The 21,796-nt window shown below is 40.0% G+C and overlaps 1 protein-coding gene and 1 long non-coding RNA gene across 2 annotated transcripts in view; both read right to left on the reverse strand.

The window, feature by feature from the left end:
- Positions 1–2,058, reverse strand: part of LOC109291252 — a 15,207-nt gene extending 13,149 nt beyond the window's left edge. Inside the window, exon 1 of the long non-coding RNA XR_002095787.1 lies at positions 2,048–2,058. This is a non-coding gene — a long non-coding RNA (uncharacterized LOC109291252). The remainder of the gene's footprint in view (positions 1–2,047) is intronic.
- DIP2C (disco interacting protein 2 homolog C) overlaps positions 1–21,796 on the reverse strand; it is a 227,463-nt gene that overhangs the window by 51,315 nt on the left and 154,352 nt on the right. The window contains exons 30-32 of the mRNA XM_019508168.1: positions 17,934–18,102; positions 15,807–15,977; positions 6,372–6,433 (exon numbers count right to left, since the gene is read on the reverse strand). Coding sequence (XP_019363713.1) covers positions 6,372–6,433; positions 15,807–15,977; positions 17,934–18,102 — 402 coding nt within the window. The remainder of the gene's footprint in view (positions 1–6,371; positions 6,434–15,806; positions 15,978–17,933; positions 18,103–21,796) is intronic.

Below are 21,796 nucleotides of genomic sequence, written 5' to 3' on the forward strand. Positions count from 1 at the left end.
AAGACTATAAACCTCTAAGAACATAGTATTTTCATTTTTTTAATCTATGCAAAAAAAAAAAGGAAACAAAAATGAATAAATTCCTACATGTACAAACAAGTTTACATGTTATTTCTGACACTGAGACTATCTGCAGTCTATGGACCTTGTTACACAGGGGTGAGCAGAATGCGGCCTGCGGGCCGGATGCGGCCCACCAGGCCATTCTATCTGGCCCGTGGGGCCCTTAAAAAGTTAAGAAAATGAATATTTAGCTGCCCCTGGCTGCCTGTCACACGGCCCTCAATGGCTTGGCAAAACTCAGTAAGCAGCCCTCCGCCTGAAATAATTGCCCGCCTCTGTAATGCTACACCTTACACTGTAAGCCGCACAAACGTTGATCAGTATTTGTGCTAGCTCAGGTTTGGAGTTGTCACTTGTTCAAGAGAACTGAAAGATAAGTATATCTCCCCCCCACCATTCTGGACTTGCCTCCTGCCCCTTCATCCAGGGTCAGTGGCAGCTGAGGTTAACCTTTCCCTGCCTGCTCCCCTGGGACAGATGGCACAGGCAATCACAAACAAGTAAGCTGGGAGGGAAGGGGGGGGCAGTGAGCTCGAGCTGGGCCAGTGGGGCAGGGGGATGGGTGGGGTATTTACACTAAGGTTTAGCCTAGAGTGGTCACACCTTAGTGTAACACATGCTGGGTAACACAGATCAGAGATAATCCTGCCCTGGGGTGGCATAGCTTTGACCCGCGTAATGTGTTTAAAACTAGTTTCAGGTGTTAATGTGCAGACAATACAGGGGTTAAGAGCTCCAGGGGCCACCCAAAATTACAGTGTAACAAGGTCTTATGTTATATTCCATAAGCACCCAAAAATAGCCACAGAAGTTAACCAAATGACCTATCTAGATACAGAATAATTTTGAAGTTCTTTTGAAATATATGCATATTTTAGATAGAACGAACTCAAGCACCTCAATTATTTTCATGCATCTTTAATCCTTTTGAAAAAACAACCCCCCCCCCCGCCAAAGAAAAAAAAAGAGGAGGAAGCTTAGATCAAGGTTGCATTGGAGCTTTTTCCATATTGCCTTTTGGCCATGGACAGAATTTTATGTAGATGAAAATATTGGGGCATATTGTCTTTCTAGGATATGCGTGATAGTTCACTGATGGTAAAAGCTGCTAAAAATTCAACAGGTCTACAGATACTTATGCCTCATAACTGGAACTAGTCAAGAACTTTCCAGTGATACCTTTTTGTAGGAAATGAAAACATTTTTAGAAAAAGAACATTTCAATTAATTTGTCAGGCAATGTTCTTTGGATAGATGTAATATCTTTTATTAGACCAGCTGATAAAAGAGATCATATCTACCCAAAGAACCTTGCCTGCCTACGTCCATAAACCAAAACAGCTACAACCAAAAACTGCTTGAATAAATTTGGCTGAAAGAAAATGGGGAAAAGGTTTCAAAGCTTCTGAGACTTTTTCAGAAGTCCATAAAATTGTATGTTTTATTAAAATATTAATATAAAACATAGAATTGTATTTAAAGATTGAATACAATTAGATTAAAAGGCTAATACAAAGCATGCCTGTTATGGAAGACCTCTGAAAATGGGACCACCTGTTACAGAAGACTTCCGAACATTTTAAATTTTCATTATCACATTGGAGGAACAATTTTTGAAATATGAAAGGCTTTTTTCTGGAATTAGAAAGCTATTTCTAAACCAGCCATGTGGCTAATTGGAAACAGTAGGAAATCTGCAGTAAAAAGTTCTTATGGAAGATGTAACAGGCTATATTTGCTATCCTCATTTTTATGCAATGCTTCCAAAGGACTGTTTATACCAGTCTATGTCAGTGTTGTTTTCCTAGAAGTCTAGGTTTAGAAGCTGAATGTCTGAAAATCAGTCAACCATGAAGACAGAATATCCATCTCTACAGGTTCATTGTACCCATCTTGAACTGAAGACATCTGAATCTTTATTTTTGCCTGTTGTGAATAGATCTCCCTGAAACTATGTGATTGAGAGGAGGTTGGTTTCCATCACTGATGGTCAAGTCAAATGGATCGACCTCCTTTATGTTACATTATATGCAATGCTTCTATCGATCTCCTATTCATCTCTGCCGTGAGTGAATGCTGCACTGTATGCTACAAAAAGAACACATGGTTCTATCTGCCTACAGTGGTATGCTACATCTGTCTTGTTTCATTAGATCAGTGTAGGGTGCTGCAGCTCCCTGGGTGCTGCAAGATCCTTTCAACGGTGCCATGGGATTCCAAACATTAGCATTGTTAGGTGTTTGAACAAAGTGCACAGAATAATCCCAGAAATTTCACAACATCGGCGAGGAATCCATAGCGTTAAAAATATTCTGATCTGTTGTAGTCTTTCTAAGTACTTTGCAACAGACGAATTGCTCCATTAATTTTTCTGTAGTGAAAAAACTAAGAGCTGGTATTTTTCCAAAGCGTGTTTTGATTCTAATAAAGGGTGCCTTGAGTCTAACAAGGTTAAGAACCACTGCATTATATTAACATATATGAATGCTTGAGTTTATTTTTGAACTGGAAGGCCCCTACTTTTGTTGCCAGTTAAAAAAATATAAAAGTGAAAACATAGGTGCTAACTTTCTTCAGCCATCAACTTTTTTAGGGAAAGGAACGGGAGCACGAAAGATAGAGATGCTCATATCTATGCTGATCTCTTTAAAGTGCAGAGAAGCAGTTGGGTGGTGTTGGAATAACAAAGTATTGTCATGCTATCAGGCTCAGGACCTGTAGTACTGCTCTCAGTACTGGGTTTATGAATGATGCCTATACTGAATAGTTTCATGGTTCAAATATGACGTTTTTTTTAAGCTTCCTCGGTGGAATCCGTCTCCCAAGAAGATTCCTAAACATGGTACCACTGTGCCAATAAGATACAGATTCACTGTGGCTAGATGGCAGACTCCTGCTGTTTGGATGAGGTCAAGTTCTTTGGTTCCTCTCAAGTCACATATACCATGCCACAATCAATGTGCATTTGGAACCTGAAGGGGTAATGTTGTGATCAGACTGTTTGGCTTTTGGCAGAAGCCCTGAGAGCAGAATTCAACTACTACTGCTTTTCTTTGTGTGAATGGCCTCAGTGCTATGATGAGTTTTAAGGGTATCCCATTGTATTGGAAATGGTGATTTATAGAAACATGTTTTTGTGCAATTTTTGCAGGGAACAGGGCAATAAGCCACTCCTAAGTCTACTGAAAACAGGTAATCTTTTGGAGATACTGTAACTAGGCTGAATGATTATACGTACCCCAAATCTGTATTTCTTTCACACAGAGCTGGAGTTTAATGGAGAGATCCAAAAATGGGAAATCGAGTTATGTTGTGTCAAGACGACAACTATAAGCAAAGGGTTATACTTTTTGCCTCACTACTATTGAAGAAGGCAGACAAGTCTCACTTAATTTTCCAGCACACGTGTAAGACAAAATCTGCTATTTTCTTTATTTGTGGAAAACAAATAATTCCTTTGGTTTTAAAAAACATAAATAGTTTAAGGCAGTGTCTATTAGTCATTAGGTCAAAAACAAAAGCAACAAGAACAACTTACAAGTAGATGCAATGCCAAGGCAAATAGGGTATCAAACCTAAAACAATGGATTGTGGCTTTAGAAAGTACTGGCAAACAATGAGAAACAAGGGTATATATAACTTGTGGAGTCAGGTTCTGACAACGTTAAATAAAGATAGCCCCCTAACCCCCCAAAACAGTGATCCCAAGATACTTTTCAAGTCATCTTAATTACTTCACTGACTACTTACTAAATCTCTAATTGCGTAACTGTTTAGCAATCATAAAATAGGCATGAGAAGGATTAAAAGCATTTTGAATAATGTCTTTATTCTAAATGGCAGATCCAGGAAAAGTTACTTTAGGTAACATAAAAGCAGCACAAATGCCCAATTCAGAGTGCAATGTTCTTCCAATTCTTCTGGGATCAGATGAAGTAAAAATGAATTCAAAGGTGGGCTCAGGCTGCTGCTATGCTGTGCGCATCAATCTTTTCATTTGGGGTACACATAAATAACAGTGACATTCAGTTCCACTAAACTAGTTACAAGCAGCAAATATGAAAAGATATTGTCAAATAAGTTATTTTCTCCTCCAATTTATGACCCATGCATCTAATTTCAAAATCAGTAGTATTAGGTAAATGAGCCAAGACTTTAATCCATCCCATTAAGAGTTACATTATTGAAATCTAGGAAGCCAGCTCTGCTGATCTCTCTTCATGTTCTATATAATCAGATACTGAAGATCGATTAATACAATGCACACCGTGCTCTTTCTAACGGGATTTACTTTTCCTTACTAGACCGAAAAAGGTGAATTGTTAGTGCAGTTACAGTACATGCAACTTGTAACAAGAATCAATACACTTTCAAACTAATAACACTTATCCAACTTTGTTCCCATTCCACCACTAATAAGAAAGAATTAGTTTTGATTTCCACACCTTTTACTCAGCTCTTCTCCCACTCACCTCTCCAAAACAGTCACACAATGAAATCTCTCTCCTGCACTTGAACAATGCTATCCATGGATATGTTTACACTGTATTCAAAAGTACTGCTGAATTGTATAGAGATACACAGACCAGCAAAACTAGTCAATTCAGTTCATATTACAACAGCAACAGCATGGAGCTCAGCCTGAACTGGCCATCAGAATATTCACTCTGCTTCCTGGAAGTGTTTTGTAGACAAAGCTCAAGTAGGATCAAAGAGGTTATTTAAGAACTGAAGCCATGTCTGCTCTGCTCCAGTGCTCTGCCTCTCACTCACTTACGTTAAGAAGAATATACCAACCTCTCATTAAGGCATTTAATACAGATACAGGGCAGATTAGACTACAGAAAATAGGGCTGGAAGGTGGTCACTGAGTCTAACCCCCTACTCCAGGATCATCCGTGCCTAAACCATCCTAGACAAGTGTTGCCTAACCTACACTTAAAATCTTTCACTGATGGAAATTTCACAATGTCTTTGCTTAATACAAAATGCAAGATCATGATTGTCGTATGCTTTATGAATGAATTAGGAATAAAGCAGTCTCAGACAATCGAGTTATGCCTTACAGTTGCCATTTGTGGTGAAGTGCATCAGAAGAGCACTCAGGGAGAGTTAAGTACCCCACAGTGCCAAAGAACCAGCTCACATGTCCCAGCAGCCGAGGTCTGCATGCTACTGCATAGTCACTGGGTAACTGGGCAACCCACCCTTTAAAGGCTCTGCATAGAATACATGTCTGAGGGCCCCTCCAGATGTGCAGCTTAAGGCACAATGGGATCTGATGCATGATCCACACGATCAAGCTTCCTGGTTAAGTGCGTGTGAAGTATAACGTATGGCAGGGGCCTGAGATGCATCGTTCATACCCCCAGAGTTCACACTGTTTACAAGCCAGAGAAAAGACCTCTCCACTATTGTCCCACTAGGAAAGAAAGGAAAAGACTATATGGATATGTTCCTGTTAATAATTTTTTTCAAAGAAAAAAGCAGGATTGGTGAAAAGGGTTAAAAATATTCACATTTACCTTTTGACTGGAAAATTTGGTTTTAATTACACAGATAATTTTCTCAAAGAGGGCTTGCGCTCCCCCCAAATTTTTATTTTAAATTGGAAAAATTGAAATTCCATTTTAAATTGAAAGCTCTTCCCCATACAGAACATGTCAAAGCATTTTCCAGCTGGTAAAGATTGAATTCATATCCTTTGTGTGAACTCACAGGGGAAAAAACCTAACAAGTTTTAAGATAGAACTGGATAAATGCATGAATGGGATTATATATGCTGTGGTTGTCTACAATGGCAGGGACTAGGTTTAATGACTCCCGAGCTCCCTGCCAGCCCTGTGTTCCAACATATAGTTTATACTACAACCAAGCTGAGTGAAAGCGTTAGACCAAATGTAAAAAATGGCTACCCAATTAGTTATCAATCTCTAGTCAGCTGGATTTGACCCAAGGTAAAATGAACCAAGCCTGACTGGAGTGAAAAAGCTGGGAAAATCCTGTTTTGCGGGGTTAGGTAGAATACTTACATGTACTGCTTAATCAAATGTAAAGTATGTTTGGACAAAAGAAAGCTAGAGACGCTTAAAGCAATACATTTATCATCATGCTGTTTTAGAAACCCTAGTTATACTATTTGTTAATTTATTCACTCCTTTTTCAGGGGGTTGGCAAAAGCCAATGATAATTAGATCTGAGACAGAATACCACTCTTTCACAGGGTGACAAGTGTATTTGCAATGTTTTCCTGCAATGCCCTCTGTCTAATTTGCATATTGTAAAACTGAGAATAATGTAGCTCATACCTGTCATGTCTCAGTGCCCTCATATCTACATACACAGTAGTTGGATCTGGTCCAGATGTCCCCTGTAAACAACAATATTACCCAGTTAGAACCTGGTAACTAGACAAAAAGTTAATTTGCAGTTCAGGAATAGAAAATGTGTGCGACTGCTAATTAGGCTAATAAAATGATCACACATATTTTAACTTATTGGGGGGTGGGGAACCCCCTCAGCCTTGCAATATAAAAGGTGAACAATTACAAACATACCTACCCCTGTAACAGTTGTTACCTTATGGATTATAAGAACTTCAAAAGGCTGCCCAACAACCAAATATCAAGACAAGCATTACTGGATTTCAAACAACTGAATATTTAGCAGATTGAGAAATACAAATACGTTAAATGTTTTGCCATATAAAAGAATGCTGGAGTTGCTGAGGAGAGTTTAATGGCAGAAGCTTGTGGACAGGAATGTAAAGCATGATTTGCTGAGATTCATCAACGCATGCAACAGAGCACATAGTTGAAGCTAAAAGTTATTAAAGGTAGCGCACGTGACATGAACCAGTATGGATTGAAGATCTAAAAGCAATTATTCTGTTCCTTTTAATCCTCCCACTACATACTTGTAATGTGTTAATGCCATTGTATTTACTCAGGTAAAAGTGGGCTCCTTTTTTTGGTTTCATTTCAAAATGAAAGGAGCTGATGCAGCTTTGTTAATTGGTCTTTCTGCCCAGTGTTGCACTGCAATTTTGTGCCCTACAATGGTTTTCCCTTATCCAAGTGCTTAAACTCATCACAATATACAACCTAGATTTCTAGGACTAGGAGCTCATGCTTTTTTTTCCACTATACCCTATACCTTGCAGCCAAGAAGAAAGCTAAAAAACAGCACAGCTTTGTTTTGGAGGACTAGAACTTTGGAAAGTCTGTTCTCAGCAGCTTCATGCATCGGAAACCATAGAGTACTTGCAAGAACTCCTACATCAGCTAATTGCATAGATTTTCTACTTGGTGTATGTCATGGTCCAAGTGACAATGTTTTCTAGCTTATTTTAAATAAATAAGCCAATGAAATTCCTAATAATGGAAATATTTAGAGCTAGAAGAAATAGAACCAATTTGCTACCCTATTTTCCTACTACTATGTTTGCTGGTAATTCCATAATTTATTCAGCACCGAACACTGCTATCAAGTTCCACGGGTAGACAAGTTCCATGCCAAAAGGGGGAAAGATTTGTTACTAGCTATTAATATTTACTCTACAAACACTGATCAGTAACCCACCACCGAGACAGAAAGAGTAACACAGCTGCACATGCATGTTAGCCTATTTAGCTTGTAGTACACAAGATAGAACAACCTATCTAGCCATTAATGACGTGATTATCAGTTTACTAATAAACTCAGCAGTGTAACAGACTAGTGCTGAGTGGAGAACTTAAATGAAGTATAGATTCATTTGAAAAAAACAAAACAAAAACACCCAAAACTTCTTTTGCCCTAAGAATTTAAAAAAAAATAGACCTGAGTTGGTTTATAAAATAATCGAAAAGAGCTGAATTTGAAAATTAAAAGACAATCATCTGGTATTTGTTATCCTCAGTGTGAACAAAACAGTCAATTCAGGCTGCTGATAGTCAATAAAGTTGATATCTAGATAAAGCTATACTGGACTCATTATTTTATCATCTCACACAAAGGATCTGAAAATCTCCAAACTCAATGTCTAGTCTGTCCCACTGTTGGAAGCTGATAGGTGGGTATTTAGGGAACGTGAAAATCCCCTACCTGCTCGGCCAGCTTCCCCAGCCTGTGAGGCTATAGCAGCAGGAATAGCAGGGATGAGGGAGAGAAGGAAAGAAGGTAACACAAGACAAAAATAATAATAAACAATGGGGATGGAGGGTGGGAGGAAAAAAAAGAGAGGAAAATGCAAAAAGCAGGGAGTAAAATAAAAAGAAAAACAATGTCAAATACAGAAACCTTACAAATTAACCATTATACCATTAAAGGTTAAAAAAAGTAAAAAATGAGGTGTCAACATTTTAGTAGAGCAACAGAAGAGACAGCTATAGATGACTAACCTTAGACAAACAGACTTAAGTGGTTTTAGGACACTATAGACAATGTTGTTAGTGGAAAATGAATGTTTAGCACACTATCTTTCATGTGAAGATGTAATTAAATATTATGGCCTAACAGTTTAAGGCACATAAAGTGAAATGGGGGTTCAAATTTGCCATTACTCTAACAATTAAAGGTCATTAGAGATTTCCGTTCCTCTAAAAGCAGTAAGTACAGGTCTGTTGGCAAAATTAGTTGACAATGGAGAAAGAATGGATACTTACACATTTTTCATACAGATTAACCTGCTTGTAGGGTAGAATAAGATCAAGCCTTGCATAATCTAATTGCTAAATGAACACAAATCAGTACTACAGAGCTCTTTCATTCTTGGTCTACTAACCCTGACATGCAATGCTTTAAATATCTGGAGCAGTAAAATAATTACTCATCAAAAGAAACTGGTTCCAGCAAAAGATGCAAAAATGCAGAGATGACCATTTTTCTACTCTGAAGCTTGTTGCATCAGACAGCTTGGTGGTATAGTAGGCATTCACTGTGCCCACCTAAACTCAGGAAGACAGCTTGGGACCTGACCCAGCATCTGTGAGACAAGACAATTCTTGGAGCACTGGAGTATATACACCCTTTAATAAAAATATTAATATCAACAAAGTCAGTCTCTCAACTTCATAGTCTTTAGGAAGTTGCCACAGCAGCAGCTAAAAATAGGTGTATTTTGAATGAGGGAAGATGAAGCCTTTTTAGAGTAGGGTGTATTTGCATATTACATTGCTGCTTAAAATTAAGCACATTATAAAATATGTAGATTCAGCACCATAGTAAAACAGCAATTAAGTATCAGAGCTCCTTCAGTTCAGGAAGTTTATGTCCCAAAATATATGCAAGTGTAAAAATATACCCCAGTCACAAAGCCAAGTTTTGAGATTGCCACAAACCACTCTCATAAGGCTTTTCAATAAGAGCTCAATACCCAGCATCTGGAATTTTCATTACTCAGTACATGTCCAGGAGTTAACGTGTATGTGTGTGTCCTACCAACTGGTCCCACTCAGAATTTCAAATGGGGCTAAGATCTGCCTGCAAATTAAGCCTGTAAAACTAAATTCTCTTTAGTAGAAACTTAAAGGCTTGAAGAACGCCATACAGAAGGATAAAAGCACTCTTTTGCGGGGACAGATCTTTCTCATAAATGCATGTGCTGCACATTTATCACACTGTACTGCCAAACAAGTGTGTTTAGAAACCATGAACTGGGCCCCCCAAAAATTCATGAAGTCTTTAAAAATAATTACTGGGTTCTTTTTTATTTCCGTTGTACTAACGTCTTTGTAATTTATGCTTCCATACTTTTCTGTGGTCCAATGAAGCCTACAAATTTACTTTTTTTTTTAGGTAAATACTTGAAAAGCCTAAGTAATACAACTGCAGCAGCTTGAGCTTTAAGGAAAAAAACACTTGATATCATGACTCACAACAAGGTTGTATAAACTAGCAACAATGTACATCAGGAGTTTGAAGAAACTGATCCACAAGTGTACTACATATGCAAATACAAATCAAGCTCAACAAATTTACCTCCATTTGTGGGAACACAAGCAAAATGCTGTTTGCTACTATCTACAATTCCAATTTTTCCTAAATTTAAAATCTGGATTTCTCCTGCAGTTCAAGAGCTTCAAAACAGAATAACTGGTTATTAAGTGGAAAGAACTCTAGCCTTGTCTCCTCCAAAGATCTGCTAACAAAATCCTCTCATTTAGAAAAGTTAGTATACAGTGGGGATCACTGAGGAAGAGTGAACCATCAAAACCCAGTTCTCCCCAGTTAAAACAACATAAATATGTTCTACTTGGCTCTAAGTTTAATGTTATGAAAATGTACTCTTATTTTCCTTCTGAAGATTAAATACGGCTGAAGACATTTCTTTTCCAGCAGATGTTAATAATTGCCACTTTACAAAAGATTTGATGTTAAGGATAATTAAACATGGAAGTTGCCACTTCTCCACCTTCCCTGAAAACTTAATATTCACGTGTTTTAATGAGAATTGTCCAGATAGCTAAGAGTTATAGAAATATGCATCCTACCTTTGTAGTAAAAGGATCAAACCTTCTTTTCTCTTTTAGAGAACACCAACATGTCAGTACACAAGAAGTGAAATATACTGTGTCCAATCCTTTTTTTTAATTTACTCACAAATTAAGTATATAACCTTTAGGTGCCGGATTTGTAAATGTATTTAGAAGCCCTACAGATGCAGACTGGGTCTCAGAAAAAGGTTCAGAAGCAAGTTTTTAAAATATAGTTCAAAATGACTGAGTTTTTAGTTCAAAAGAAACATGCTCATCCTGTTTAAATGGAGTCAGAAGGATTATGAACATAAGCTAATAATTTAGTCTTTCACTTATCTATATGGTGCAAAACTGAAGGTCCTAATGGCTAAGCCACGATCATTCTGTAATAAAGAGCTGTGACAATATCTGCCTTTCTAAAGGATTCACTGCAAGGAAATGTCCCTAAATTCTTTGTTCCTTCTTTGAAGGGAAAAAATAGAAGAGGTCTTGAAGGAAAACGGGAGTACTATTCTTGTAAGAGCCTTTCAGTCTGAATGCATCTTCAGTCTTAATGTGCACATGCAGGTCTGTGCATGCACGCGCGCACGCACATACATACACACAAAGAAACCAGCAATACCCAGAGAATTACATGGGCTTTTTAGAACTATGCAAAAAACAGAATCACTCTGAGTCAGTGGAAACTGCCACCTCAAAATGCTGTTAGTTGGCTATTTTGGCCCCGTCTATACAAAGGCATGGTTGGATCTAATGTGTAGTACATATAATCATGCCTCCTGCCACGCCATGTGTGCATGGCAGGAGGCATGATTGTGGGACTGAACATTAGATTCAATTGCATCTTATTGCTGGTGCAAGGAGAGCTGGATCCTGGGCTCCCCCTGCATCTGTGAGAAGCAGGATCCTACAGCTGGGAGCTCCCTTTGCTAATGAAGCTCCCAGCCATGGGGACCACATGTAGCCAGGACCGAGAGTCCCATCAGCTGTGGGGGTTCTTGATTCTGGCCATGCATGGGGCACAGCCGGGTCTGAGCACTCCCTCAGGTCTGAGCCCCTGCAGCTGTGGGGCACTGCTGTGGTCTCCCAGTGCAGGGCAGGGGGCAGAAGGGGGCTGGTATGTGGACTGTCCCACACCTGGAAGACCACACTGGCTGCAATCTCCCAGCTCTGTGCATTGTGCTCCCAGTTGCAGAACTGCCTACATATGCAAATTAAAGCTGGATAGAAACCATCTATAATTTATTACACATTTCTGAGCAATAACTTTATAGCTAGTTAAGGCACAATAGTTAGTTTTGATGTGTAGCTAGTCCAAATTTATTGCTGATTTAACAAGGTAATCGCGCAATAGACATAAAATGGAGAGGGGCCTTTTAGTGATATTCCCTCTACACTGCACATGCAAGTGCGTTTTGGAAGGTATGGGACATGCTCAGCCCCTTAAACCTCTCTCGTAAACACCATCTGAAATAACAAATCTGGGAGATCTCTTAATGATGAAATCAAAGAGATTACATCCAAGGCATATAACAGCTAACATCCTTTGAAGACGATCAGGATAGGCCTCTCTCTGGAAAAGGTGCAGAGGGTGAACAGTAGGACTTCTTCATAAAGATCAATCCTAGACACAAGTGTTAGGAGGAACCTAGAGTAAGTCTGAAGCACAATACTGTTACAGGTGGCAAGGTTTCAAGGACTTCATCTACGTATCAGTAACCCCCCTCCCATCTGTCCTCTGGTAATATAAACGTTGGGCTTTATAGCAACTGTTGGAATACAGAGAGGCCAAATGCCGCTAGCTCAAAACACTTAAAACGATTTTTATATGACCCAACATTAAAGCCTTTGCAAACAATGGCCATTGCCGGAACACAATGGAGAGACGCTTACCTAAAGAACCCTGCAGAGAAAGGATTAAAACCTCTTCTGTGCTTCAGCTTTGCTTCCAGAAAACAGAATATCCTGCAGTTAAATGCACCCTGCATGTTATTAGCCACTTGTTAGAGGAACTGTCATAATAGATGGAAAGAATGCTCTCTCTAGGTCAGTATCCAGCCTTTGGCAGGGGCAAGTATAAGTTGCTTCAAAGGAAGCAACCCTGCAGAAGCCAGGTATTCTAAAGGATTGCTTTATGTTCTCTGTCGACATGCTATTATTTTGCAGTTACTTATTAAACTAACAGCTCTACTGTCACTTCAAGTTACACTTAAAATCTTCCTTGCTTAAAAGCTTGAAAGACCATTCCACCTGGCAGAGTAATTTTTATAGCACTGTTACCAATGTTTGATTACTTTGAATCAGCAGGTAAGTGTTTTTTCTCAGTCCAAGATCACAATTCTTTAAATAGCCTATTGCTTTTGGTACAGTCTCTAGACTGAGGTGGCTGGTCTTAAGTTATCTGAGCATAATCAAGAAGTTCTGCTAACCTAGCTAAGCAGCTTCAACATTTCTTTCTGGGATATTAATAGACTGGGCTTGCTCATGTTCTTATTGTGTCCATGGTCAAAATCATCAGAAATAGTCATTCTGCAGATGATCCCATCTTGTTTTTTAGATCTGAATAACTTTTCCAGAATCCTGTGTGCATGTATGAATACCCAAGAGGTGCGATTCAGGCAGAAAGCCAAGACTCAGAAAGCAGCAACTGACATTCAAGCAAGAAACCAGCTTGCTGAGGCTTTCAGTGTTAATAACTACCTCCCATTTCTCTACTCATTTGGGCTTCCATATACCATGCGTTCAGGAACTGTTTGAGATTATCCAGAAGGCCTAAATTTTAGAACTAGTCTAGCATTCCTGAAACTTATCTGCATCTTAGTGCAAGCATGGTGTTGCACAGATGTCTTGTATATCAAGTAAAGCAGTCACCTTCATCATGAAACACCGGGAGACCACTGCAAGCCTGAAAGGCATTAGTGGCAAGTGAAAGTCCCATTTTGCAAAAGGAAGCTTGTCTTTATTATCTACAGTGTCCTTCATGGCATGCTCTTGCATACTTCGGAGTGCCAGAGTTCAAGTAACGCTTTGAGAGAGAGTCTCAGAAATGGAGCTTCAGGGACTCACGGACCACTAACCTGATCTGCGTGAGAAATTTTAGTGGATGCTTAAAGCAATCTGTGATAAAGGCAATGCCATCACGTCCCTGAGCTATGGCTTTTCTTGCCTGCAGAGGAAAATCTGAAGCTACTTCAAAAGAGCAAGAGACACAGGAAGCATAACTAGCAGACTGTTGTTACTAAAAGCTAGCTCCTCAGATTTTCTTGGTGTCTGGGAAATCTCTGAGTATGGAGTTACCCTCTAAGGGATAGCAAGTGTTCAGGATCTACTGCACCGATGTTACCTAGATGTTGCTCCTGAAACTACCATATGTTATTTTCCTGAAATAAAATGCAATATTCAGATGTATGCCTGTTGAGCGCCAAACTAAGCCCAGTAGAGTAACTAGAACTAAACACGTCCCTGATGAATAAGCAGTCGGGACTTTCCTGGAGGCAAGTTTCCAAATCCAATTGTTGCTGTTAGTTTTCTTTCTTTCTTCTTTTTTTCAAACAGGAGAAGACTGATTAGTTGTTTACTGAGGTTCTTTTATCAACCTTACAACAACAAGACACTACACGCAGTGAGTGGGAAGCTGGAAAAGTTTCCCTGTGGAGAAACTTTCAGTAGGTGAAACCCCAAAACTAAAGCCATTATTTAAGTGAAATAGGTGGCTGTAGTACTAACAAGAGTATTTCCAAAGAGACTTCTTTTTCTGAGTACAAGACCATTTGTTAACATAAACTGAGCAGAAGAGAGATACTAATTCCAAAGGATTCAGGTATGGCTTTGTTCAGTGCAGGAGGTTTTCTTTAACTTTTCTATTCCTGGAGAACATTTATGGCAGTATTTAGATTAAAGAAGTCTACCTCAGAGACAAGGAGTGACTTTTAACCTTACTCAGCATTGACTTGCCATATATTAATAATTTTCATTAAAGTTGCTGTGTAAATTAGTCCTGGGCTGAAGGGATGTTGTGTTACATGACAGCAAGGTTATACTTATAAGGGAAAGAGTAACTCCAAAAGACTTAGGAGGCATAGCAGATAAACTAAAAATATAGCTCCCAGTGCAACAGGGCTCATACGGTCCTTGGATGAGCAAAAGTAGGAAGTTTTTTTTTCTTTTTATGTATAGTGACATCAATACTGGGATAGTGCATCAAGGTCTGTGATCTAGATTCAGAAAAAAAGGTTGAAAAAGAAAAATGGTTCAAAAAAGAGTAAGAATAATTAACTGTGAATTAGAAAATCTATTTCATAGCAAGAGTTGTATGAATTTCCATTTATTCAGCAAACAAGGTGAAGAGGTGGCTTCATTCCAATTTAAATACCTGAAGTGAACAAGACTTCTGATAGCAGAGGACTCTTTAATTTAGCCAAAAGAGGCATTACCAAGTCCAGTGGCTGAATATGAACCTAGACAAGGTCACATAAGCAGTATGGTAATTTAAAAAAAAAAAAAATAATGTTAACTAAAGCATTCTCTGTTTATCAAGGAACAAACTAATTCTCCATTGCTTGGAGAACGGAAATCAAAACAAGGTATCTTTGCAAACAGGCAGGCACTAGTTCAATCAAGTTATTGGGCTTGTTGCAAGAATCACTAAGTGAAAAAGTCTAAGGTCTGTGTTATAAAGAAAAGCAAACTAGAAAATCACAGTGTGCTATCCATTAGTCAATGAATCAATAAGCTGAATTTCTGGAGGTGAGAATGCAAGTTCCCTGTGGGCACTTTCATCTGATTAACAGGTTAAAAAGGAACTAGACAGATGTGAAGTCACAAAAAATAATTTTTTACTAGGTGTATACTAAAAAGCCTTATTTGGTTAATTAAATCAGTATCAAGACTATTATACACAAGGAAGAAAACAATGTTATGATTCATTAAAGAAAGCACTTGGAAGCAGGGTTACACATTAGATGACTAAACACCAACTGTTTTGTTTTGGAATATGGGGGTACAGTCTATCACACATATGCTCTGGTAAATTACAGTATATCTGGGGCAGAATAAATGCCATGAATGAGATGTGAAGGATGAATAGTGTTTATTGACGGAATACAGAAGTGAATTACTTGTATATGAAAGAAGAACGTCGTACTGCATGCTCAATAAGCTCATGAAACACAACTTAAGCAAGCAGCCAAGTGAAACATGATGAAACCTTCCAGGTGGATACGCCTCACTGACATCCATTTTCAGAGTACAACCAGTCAGTCAGATTTAAGGTGTGGAAAGTCTTACCTGCAAACATATAGCCAGGTTAACTCTACAGCCAAATGATGTGCTAACAGCCCGTGGATGGAGACCCAAGTCTTTAAATAATTTTGAAAAAGACTGAGTGAGAGCTATTCGGGGTCGTTCCTCTGCAACTACTACACAAGTCCGCACACGTGACAGGTCCAATCCCCTTGCCTAGGAAAAAGTTATAATGTAGTGAATGCTACAATTAAACCATTTTAAAGCAATACAGCAAAACATATGTACAAGAATATAGGTAACCAACATTTTCCATTTTCAGTGTTTCCCAAAGGTTGGCTGGTCAAGTGGCAGAGTAATGACTACTATAGAATAAATCTACTTGCCTAGAATTTCTTCTGTAGCACTTAGAAAGAGATGGACCAGTTAGTTTCAGAGTGAAAGAATATTGGTATCCAGTAACGGTTCAAATTTGCAACGAGCAACAGTAAACTGGGAGAGTTAACCAACCTTGAAAACCTCATTTAAAGACAAAAGGCATGAAGAGACTGCAAGTCTCAATACCCCAAGATATGACAACAGGCCTATCAGTCAAGTAATGGAGATTCTGAATGCATAAAGAAAATTTTGCAATTTACAGTGAGACGTGTAAGAGACAACAAATATTGATACCAGAAAATAAATACATTTTTGCATTTGTTAGAGCTGCCTGATTAGAATGAGGAGGAATTTTAAGAAATAAACGACAACATAAATCTCTGTGGCAACAGCTGGTGCTGCTTGTGCTTTGCTCTTTTGTGACAACTCCCAATTTGATTTTCTGGGGAATACACGAGAAGTGCAAGAATTGTTGGGAGGGAGGAGGGAGAGAGGGAGCAATACCATAGGGGAATAAACTGTGTTTCCGGATACCAGGTGTTGAGTTTGGTGGCAGAATGTGGCAAGGCCTCTTCTACTTCTTTAAACCTGCCTACCTGACCTTTAACACTTAGGTTAACACTGCAAACTCAGGTACCAGTCCCCTGGCCTCAGCACCTCTCTCTTCTCATGGCTTTCAACTTAGTCATAGGTAGCACTAGTGATAGCTTCCCTACCCCCTTCCTACCACCACCCATCCTCTGGTGTGCAAGATTTCAGCTTCCAGATGTTGGAAAAGAAACAGCAGCAGAGAAGAGCCAGTGAAAACCCATGAAGAACAAAGGATAAATGGGGGGGGAGGGGGGGACACAAAAAGAGAGAGAGAAAACAAAAAGAGAGCATGAAAAGGAGAGATAACAGAAACTTGTCAGAACACATTTGGGAGAGGACATGGTGGGAAGGGCACTGGTTTAAGGACAGGATACTACTAAAAAGGTGGGAACCACTGTCAGCCATGCAAGATTTACATCAACATCAGGCTCTATTACAGGTATAAAAAAGGATAAGCCCTAGTGGAAGCAAAGTGTGGGTCTTTTTATTGTTAAATGTTTTCTTTTTTCCATCTCTTATCTGTTGTACTACCTTCCTAACCCTGAATCCTGAAAAAATAATGCAGCTGTCAACAAATCAAGGCAGTACTTGATGTCTGATAAATTAAACCCCATGTGTGGTACAAGAGAAAAATTAATTAGATCTCTTCAAAGCAGATACAATCAAGAGTTGCAAAACTGGCTGCAGAACGTTGGGTAAAAATGATCATATTAACAATAGAAGCCGGCCCCAAACTGAAAGAACGGGGGCCTTCTGAGATTTTTCACCAAAGTGAGCAAAAACCAAGCTAGTATGTAATAAAATTAACAAATAATTCCATAATGTACAATTAGAGAATTAGGTAACTCTAAATTATGTACATTTTGGACTTTCCCCCCTTTCTCCTCCATCTCCCACCCCCTTTTACAAACTAAAACAGGTGAGAGAGAAAGGTAGTTAACCCTGATAATCTGAAGTCAAGCAGAAGCTGAGAGAGCTTAAGTAAAAAAGCTCACTCTTTGGTGCTTAACAACCTTGTGATCTGAAAGAGGGCTAGAGAGCAGCAACCAACAGAAATGAATAAAAAGCCTCTGGCAAGGAATTATGCCGGTTCTATTACAGACTGTGCTTATCCCGATTTTTCTCTCCTCAGTGAATGCATTTAATACAAGCCTCCAATGCTATATAAATCTTATACTATGTGGAAAAAATACAATTCCTCACCTTCAGCGATTCTGTTTGTGAACCAAGGCCCTTAGTGCAAAGCTCCATGACCGAATAGGAACAAAATGTGTCTCTGACTTTGTACTGACTCACAGCTAGAAGCCACAGAGCAGGATTGGTCTCCAGTTCTGAAGGAGGAATCAAAATTGACTGGTGTCCTGAATAAACGCTGCAAAGACACAAGTATGGTCAACACATGCTAGACTTTTATTGTGTAGATGATTAAAAACAAAAAGATATACGCATTTTAGGTGTAAACGTTTAAAAAATTATTAGACACATCACATAATTATCTCATCAGGAAGGTATAGATGCAATAGCTTTACAACAAAGGCCAAATTCTATACTTTGCTACAATATAAACCAGGCAAAGTCAGCGAGAATGCAGAACTTATTCCTAACTTGCTAGATTACACAACATACGGGTGGACACTAGCGTTAGGAACGTATGGTTCAGAACACAAATTCTTGGGTTAGTAGCATGAAAATATGTGAGTGCTGCTACAGTTATGGTGTGTGTTACTATTTAAAAATACCTACACAAGAAAAATGCAGTATGTTCTACTCACTAAGAAACTAACCCCAAACCCTCTGAAGTAAACAGGTTAGTTACTGCTCCCAAGGGGGCAGGATCAGGCCCCAAATGAAAAGTGGCTTTTAGATTTCTCGTGCTAAAGTTCTCCTAGCAATTAACTGCTCTTCTGTAACCCAAGGTTAATAACAGAAATGCTATGCAGACAGAGGCATGGAGAGCATGCTAAAGTTTATAAGGTGTCTTTTATCTATTAGCATCCTGACAATGGGAACTGAGGCAGTTAGATTCAAATCCTAGGAAAGTTGTCTGGATTTAAACAGTACTAGCCACAAGCACTTGGGTCTCCCAGCTCCAGTACTATGTCGTCTGGGTCATGGAGTCTCCTTGGAATGAGACCAATGAGGTTACCTGGACTTCTCTCATCAGAAACTCCTGGCAATGATCTGCCCCTGCCTTTTCAAGGAAGCAAAGATGCTTTTCCTCTGGGGACCTGCAGTCCTAATGGAACGCACAGCTGGAATGTCTTTTGAAGACGGAAATCCTTGAAAGCTAAAGGATTCACAGGAGCACTTCTGGACTGAGGCAGAACTTGTCAAGATGGCAGAAGAAAGTGCGGAGGCCAGTTTGCCCTGCCCTTGACAGAGCTGATGGCAAGGTCTCTCAAGACAAAACTAAAGAGGCAGAGAGGCATCTCTCTAACCCTTAAACTCCTGCAGTCAGGAGTGGGGACAAAGTTACGAGACTTGATTTACTGTTCAGTATCTTATCGGCTTTTGCTTGCTAGGGAACTTAAATCTCTTGAAACATTTTGAGCTATATTGTCAGAAGAAAACTGAGACCACATCCCTGTGTAAGTTGGGGCTTTCAGCTGCCCTTGCATCCTCCTGGATTTCAGGTTAGTTTAGCATCCCCACGCCCTTCAATATGTCTAAGTTACAGCCTCCTCAGAGTGTCCCATTGGCCATGCTGGTGCCTTGAAATGTGCACACCTCTGGGCAGCAGCCACACCACCACAGTCCTCTTGCTCCTGCAACATCACCTACATCAGAGCTGTCAGTCCTCAAGGGAAGGCATACAACTGACTCCCTCCTTCCTTATGTAAGGAGACTTGTCCCCTCCCCTTGACCTGGGGCTTTTACACCCCCTGTATGTTGTTGTTATTTAGCTTCAGTTAAGGTAAGAATTCCACCCTGCTGTTTTTCTTCAAGTTAGACCATAAAACTTAATGGCGCTTTTACACATACTCCGGGGCTGGGGGAAGTGGCACTTTCATCTGAGCGGCTCCAAGAGCCACTCTAAAGTGCCACCACATTGAGTCTATCAGCATCCCCATGCTTAAAAATGGTGATGGCGACACTTGAACTAAAGCTGGTTTCATGAGCTTTAGTTCAAGTGCCCCTGCCACCATTTTTAAGCATGGGGACACTGATACATGAGATGCAGGAGGCTGCTGAAGCACAGTAACTGCCATGCTCCAGCAGACTCAATTAATGGAGTCTGCGCTGACGTGCTTTGAGTACAGCACATCGGAGCAGCCTCCGTGCTTGTGTACAGGCACCCTAAGAGGTGAAAATACTTTCTTGCACACTAAACTTTTGCAAGTTGCAATTCAAATGCTGTTGTTTCTGGTACCTCTTTACTTGTAGTTCTAGCTACTTGCTTAACAGAATACTTAGTAACACCTCACCTTTTGCTGTCGACATGACCTAATGGCCTCATCAGGTATTTCACTTTGCTATATCAGGACTGAGAAGAAGCATGGTGAAAGAAAGCACTGCTGTTTTACAAAACAGCTTTTCTATAATACTGTATTTACTTGAAGATAAGAAAACCCCCAATATAAGATGACCCCCTGAATAATTAGATTCTATATATGGAAAAATTAAAATTTTGTTACAGTTTTCCAGGTATAGAATCTAATTATTGGAAGCTTCTCTTGAATTTGTCCCCCTCCCACCATCTCAGCAGGGAAAAGAAATCTGTGGGTGTCAGGTGGCCCCCTTGCCCTCTACCATAGGTGACTGGTGCCTCTTGAGTCAGGGGGAGTGGAGGAGGTCCCCTGGCGGCCGATTGCACTGACCGGGAAAGGGGTGTCCCCTGGGGGGCCAATCTCAATCACCAAAAAGTGGTCGCACCACTTCTGAAAGTCCCACGGCCACTTCCAGAAGCTGCATGTCTGCTTTTGCTGGCAGCCCCACTCTGGTGCTCCTGCCTGCCCCCCTGCCCGTTGCCTGAAGGGAGAGCATGGCTGGCCAGAGGGTGCACGTGCCCCCCCTACACATCGCCACTGCCCTCTACTCCCCCCAATTTTTTCTCCCTGCAGCCCCTTCCCCCCACCCATACTGTCAGACTCCTGTCCCTAAGCACATGGAAGTGAAGGGCAAATTTGAAAACACTGATTTGCAAATAAATATGCCTGTAGTAAATTATTTTGGGTACCCATAGACTTAGTTCATCCAGAATTGATACATTTTACCTTTTTTGAAACTGTTTCATATTTTAGCACAGATATGCTATGAACACACTTTTAAGCAACACTTTTGTAAGTACTTACACACAGCACAGATGGTATGAGACAGGATGGAGGAGTAGGTGAAAAGGGATTCTGGGTGAACTGTTTGGGCCCCATTTGGTGATGTCTGCCAGACATTTAAGGCTGGTGAAAAACAGGAATAAGTGGAAATGCGAAAGGTGCAACCCCAATGTGGGAGTGAAGAGGAAGTAAAATGTATGGGATGCAGTGGCTCACCGTGACTTGAAAAATAACTTGTGCCAGGGACTGAGCTACAGTAACCTGTCTTTGTGGGAGGTTCCCATGAGTATGCCTGCTAAATAGGGGCTATGCATTTTATTGTCATGCTCAGGGTTGGCTTCATAATACATTTCTGTTACTGAGCCCATGCTGTTTTTAGCAGAAGTTTAATGACAGACAATGTATTTAGTGAGGAGTCCTTGTATGTGAATGTAAGACGAGAAGCATTTTTTTCCATGATGATTGGCAGGCTGGGTGGGGGGAGGGACCTCATCTTGTATTCAAGAAGTAAGGTAGTACTCCAATCAAGTGCCTTGGTGGATTGGAGAGCCTATTTATTCTGGTGTTGCATGACTGTAACTAATATATGTACTATAAAAATCTTGATTTTAAGTATTAAGTTATTTCATTTGAGGAACTGCATGCTCAGGGGCAACCAGCACGGGTTTGTCAGCGGCAGGTCCTGTCAGACCAACCTGGTGGCCTTTTACGACCAGGTCACTAAATCATTGGATGCAGGGGTGGCAGTGGATATAGTTTTCCTAGACTTCAGGAAGGCTTTTGACACTGTCTCTC

Source organism: Gavialis gangeticus, unplaced genomic scaffold (genome assembly GCF_001723915.1).
Source record: "Gavialis gangeticus isolate Ggan-Ray unplaced genomic scaffold, GavGan_comp1, whole genome shotgun sequence".
Lineage (NCBI taxonomy): Eukaryota > Metazoa > Chordata > Crocodylia > Gavialidae > Gavialis > Gavialis gangeticus.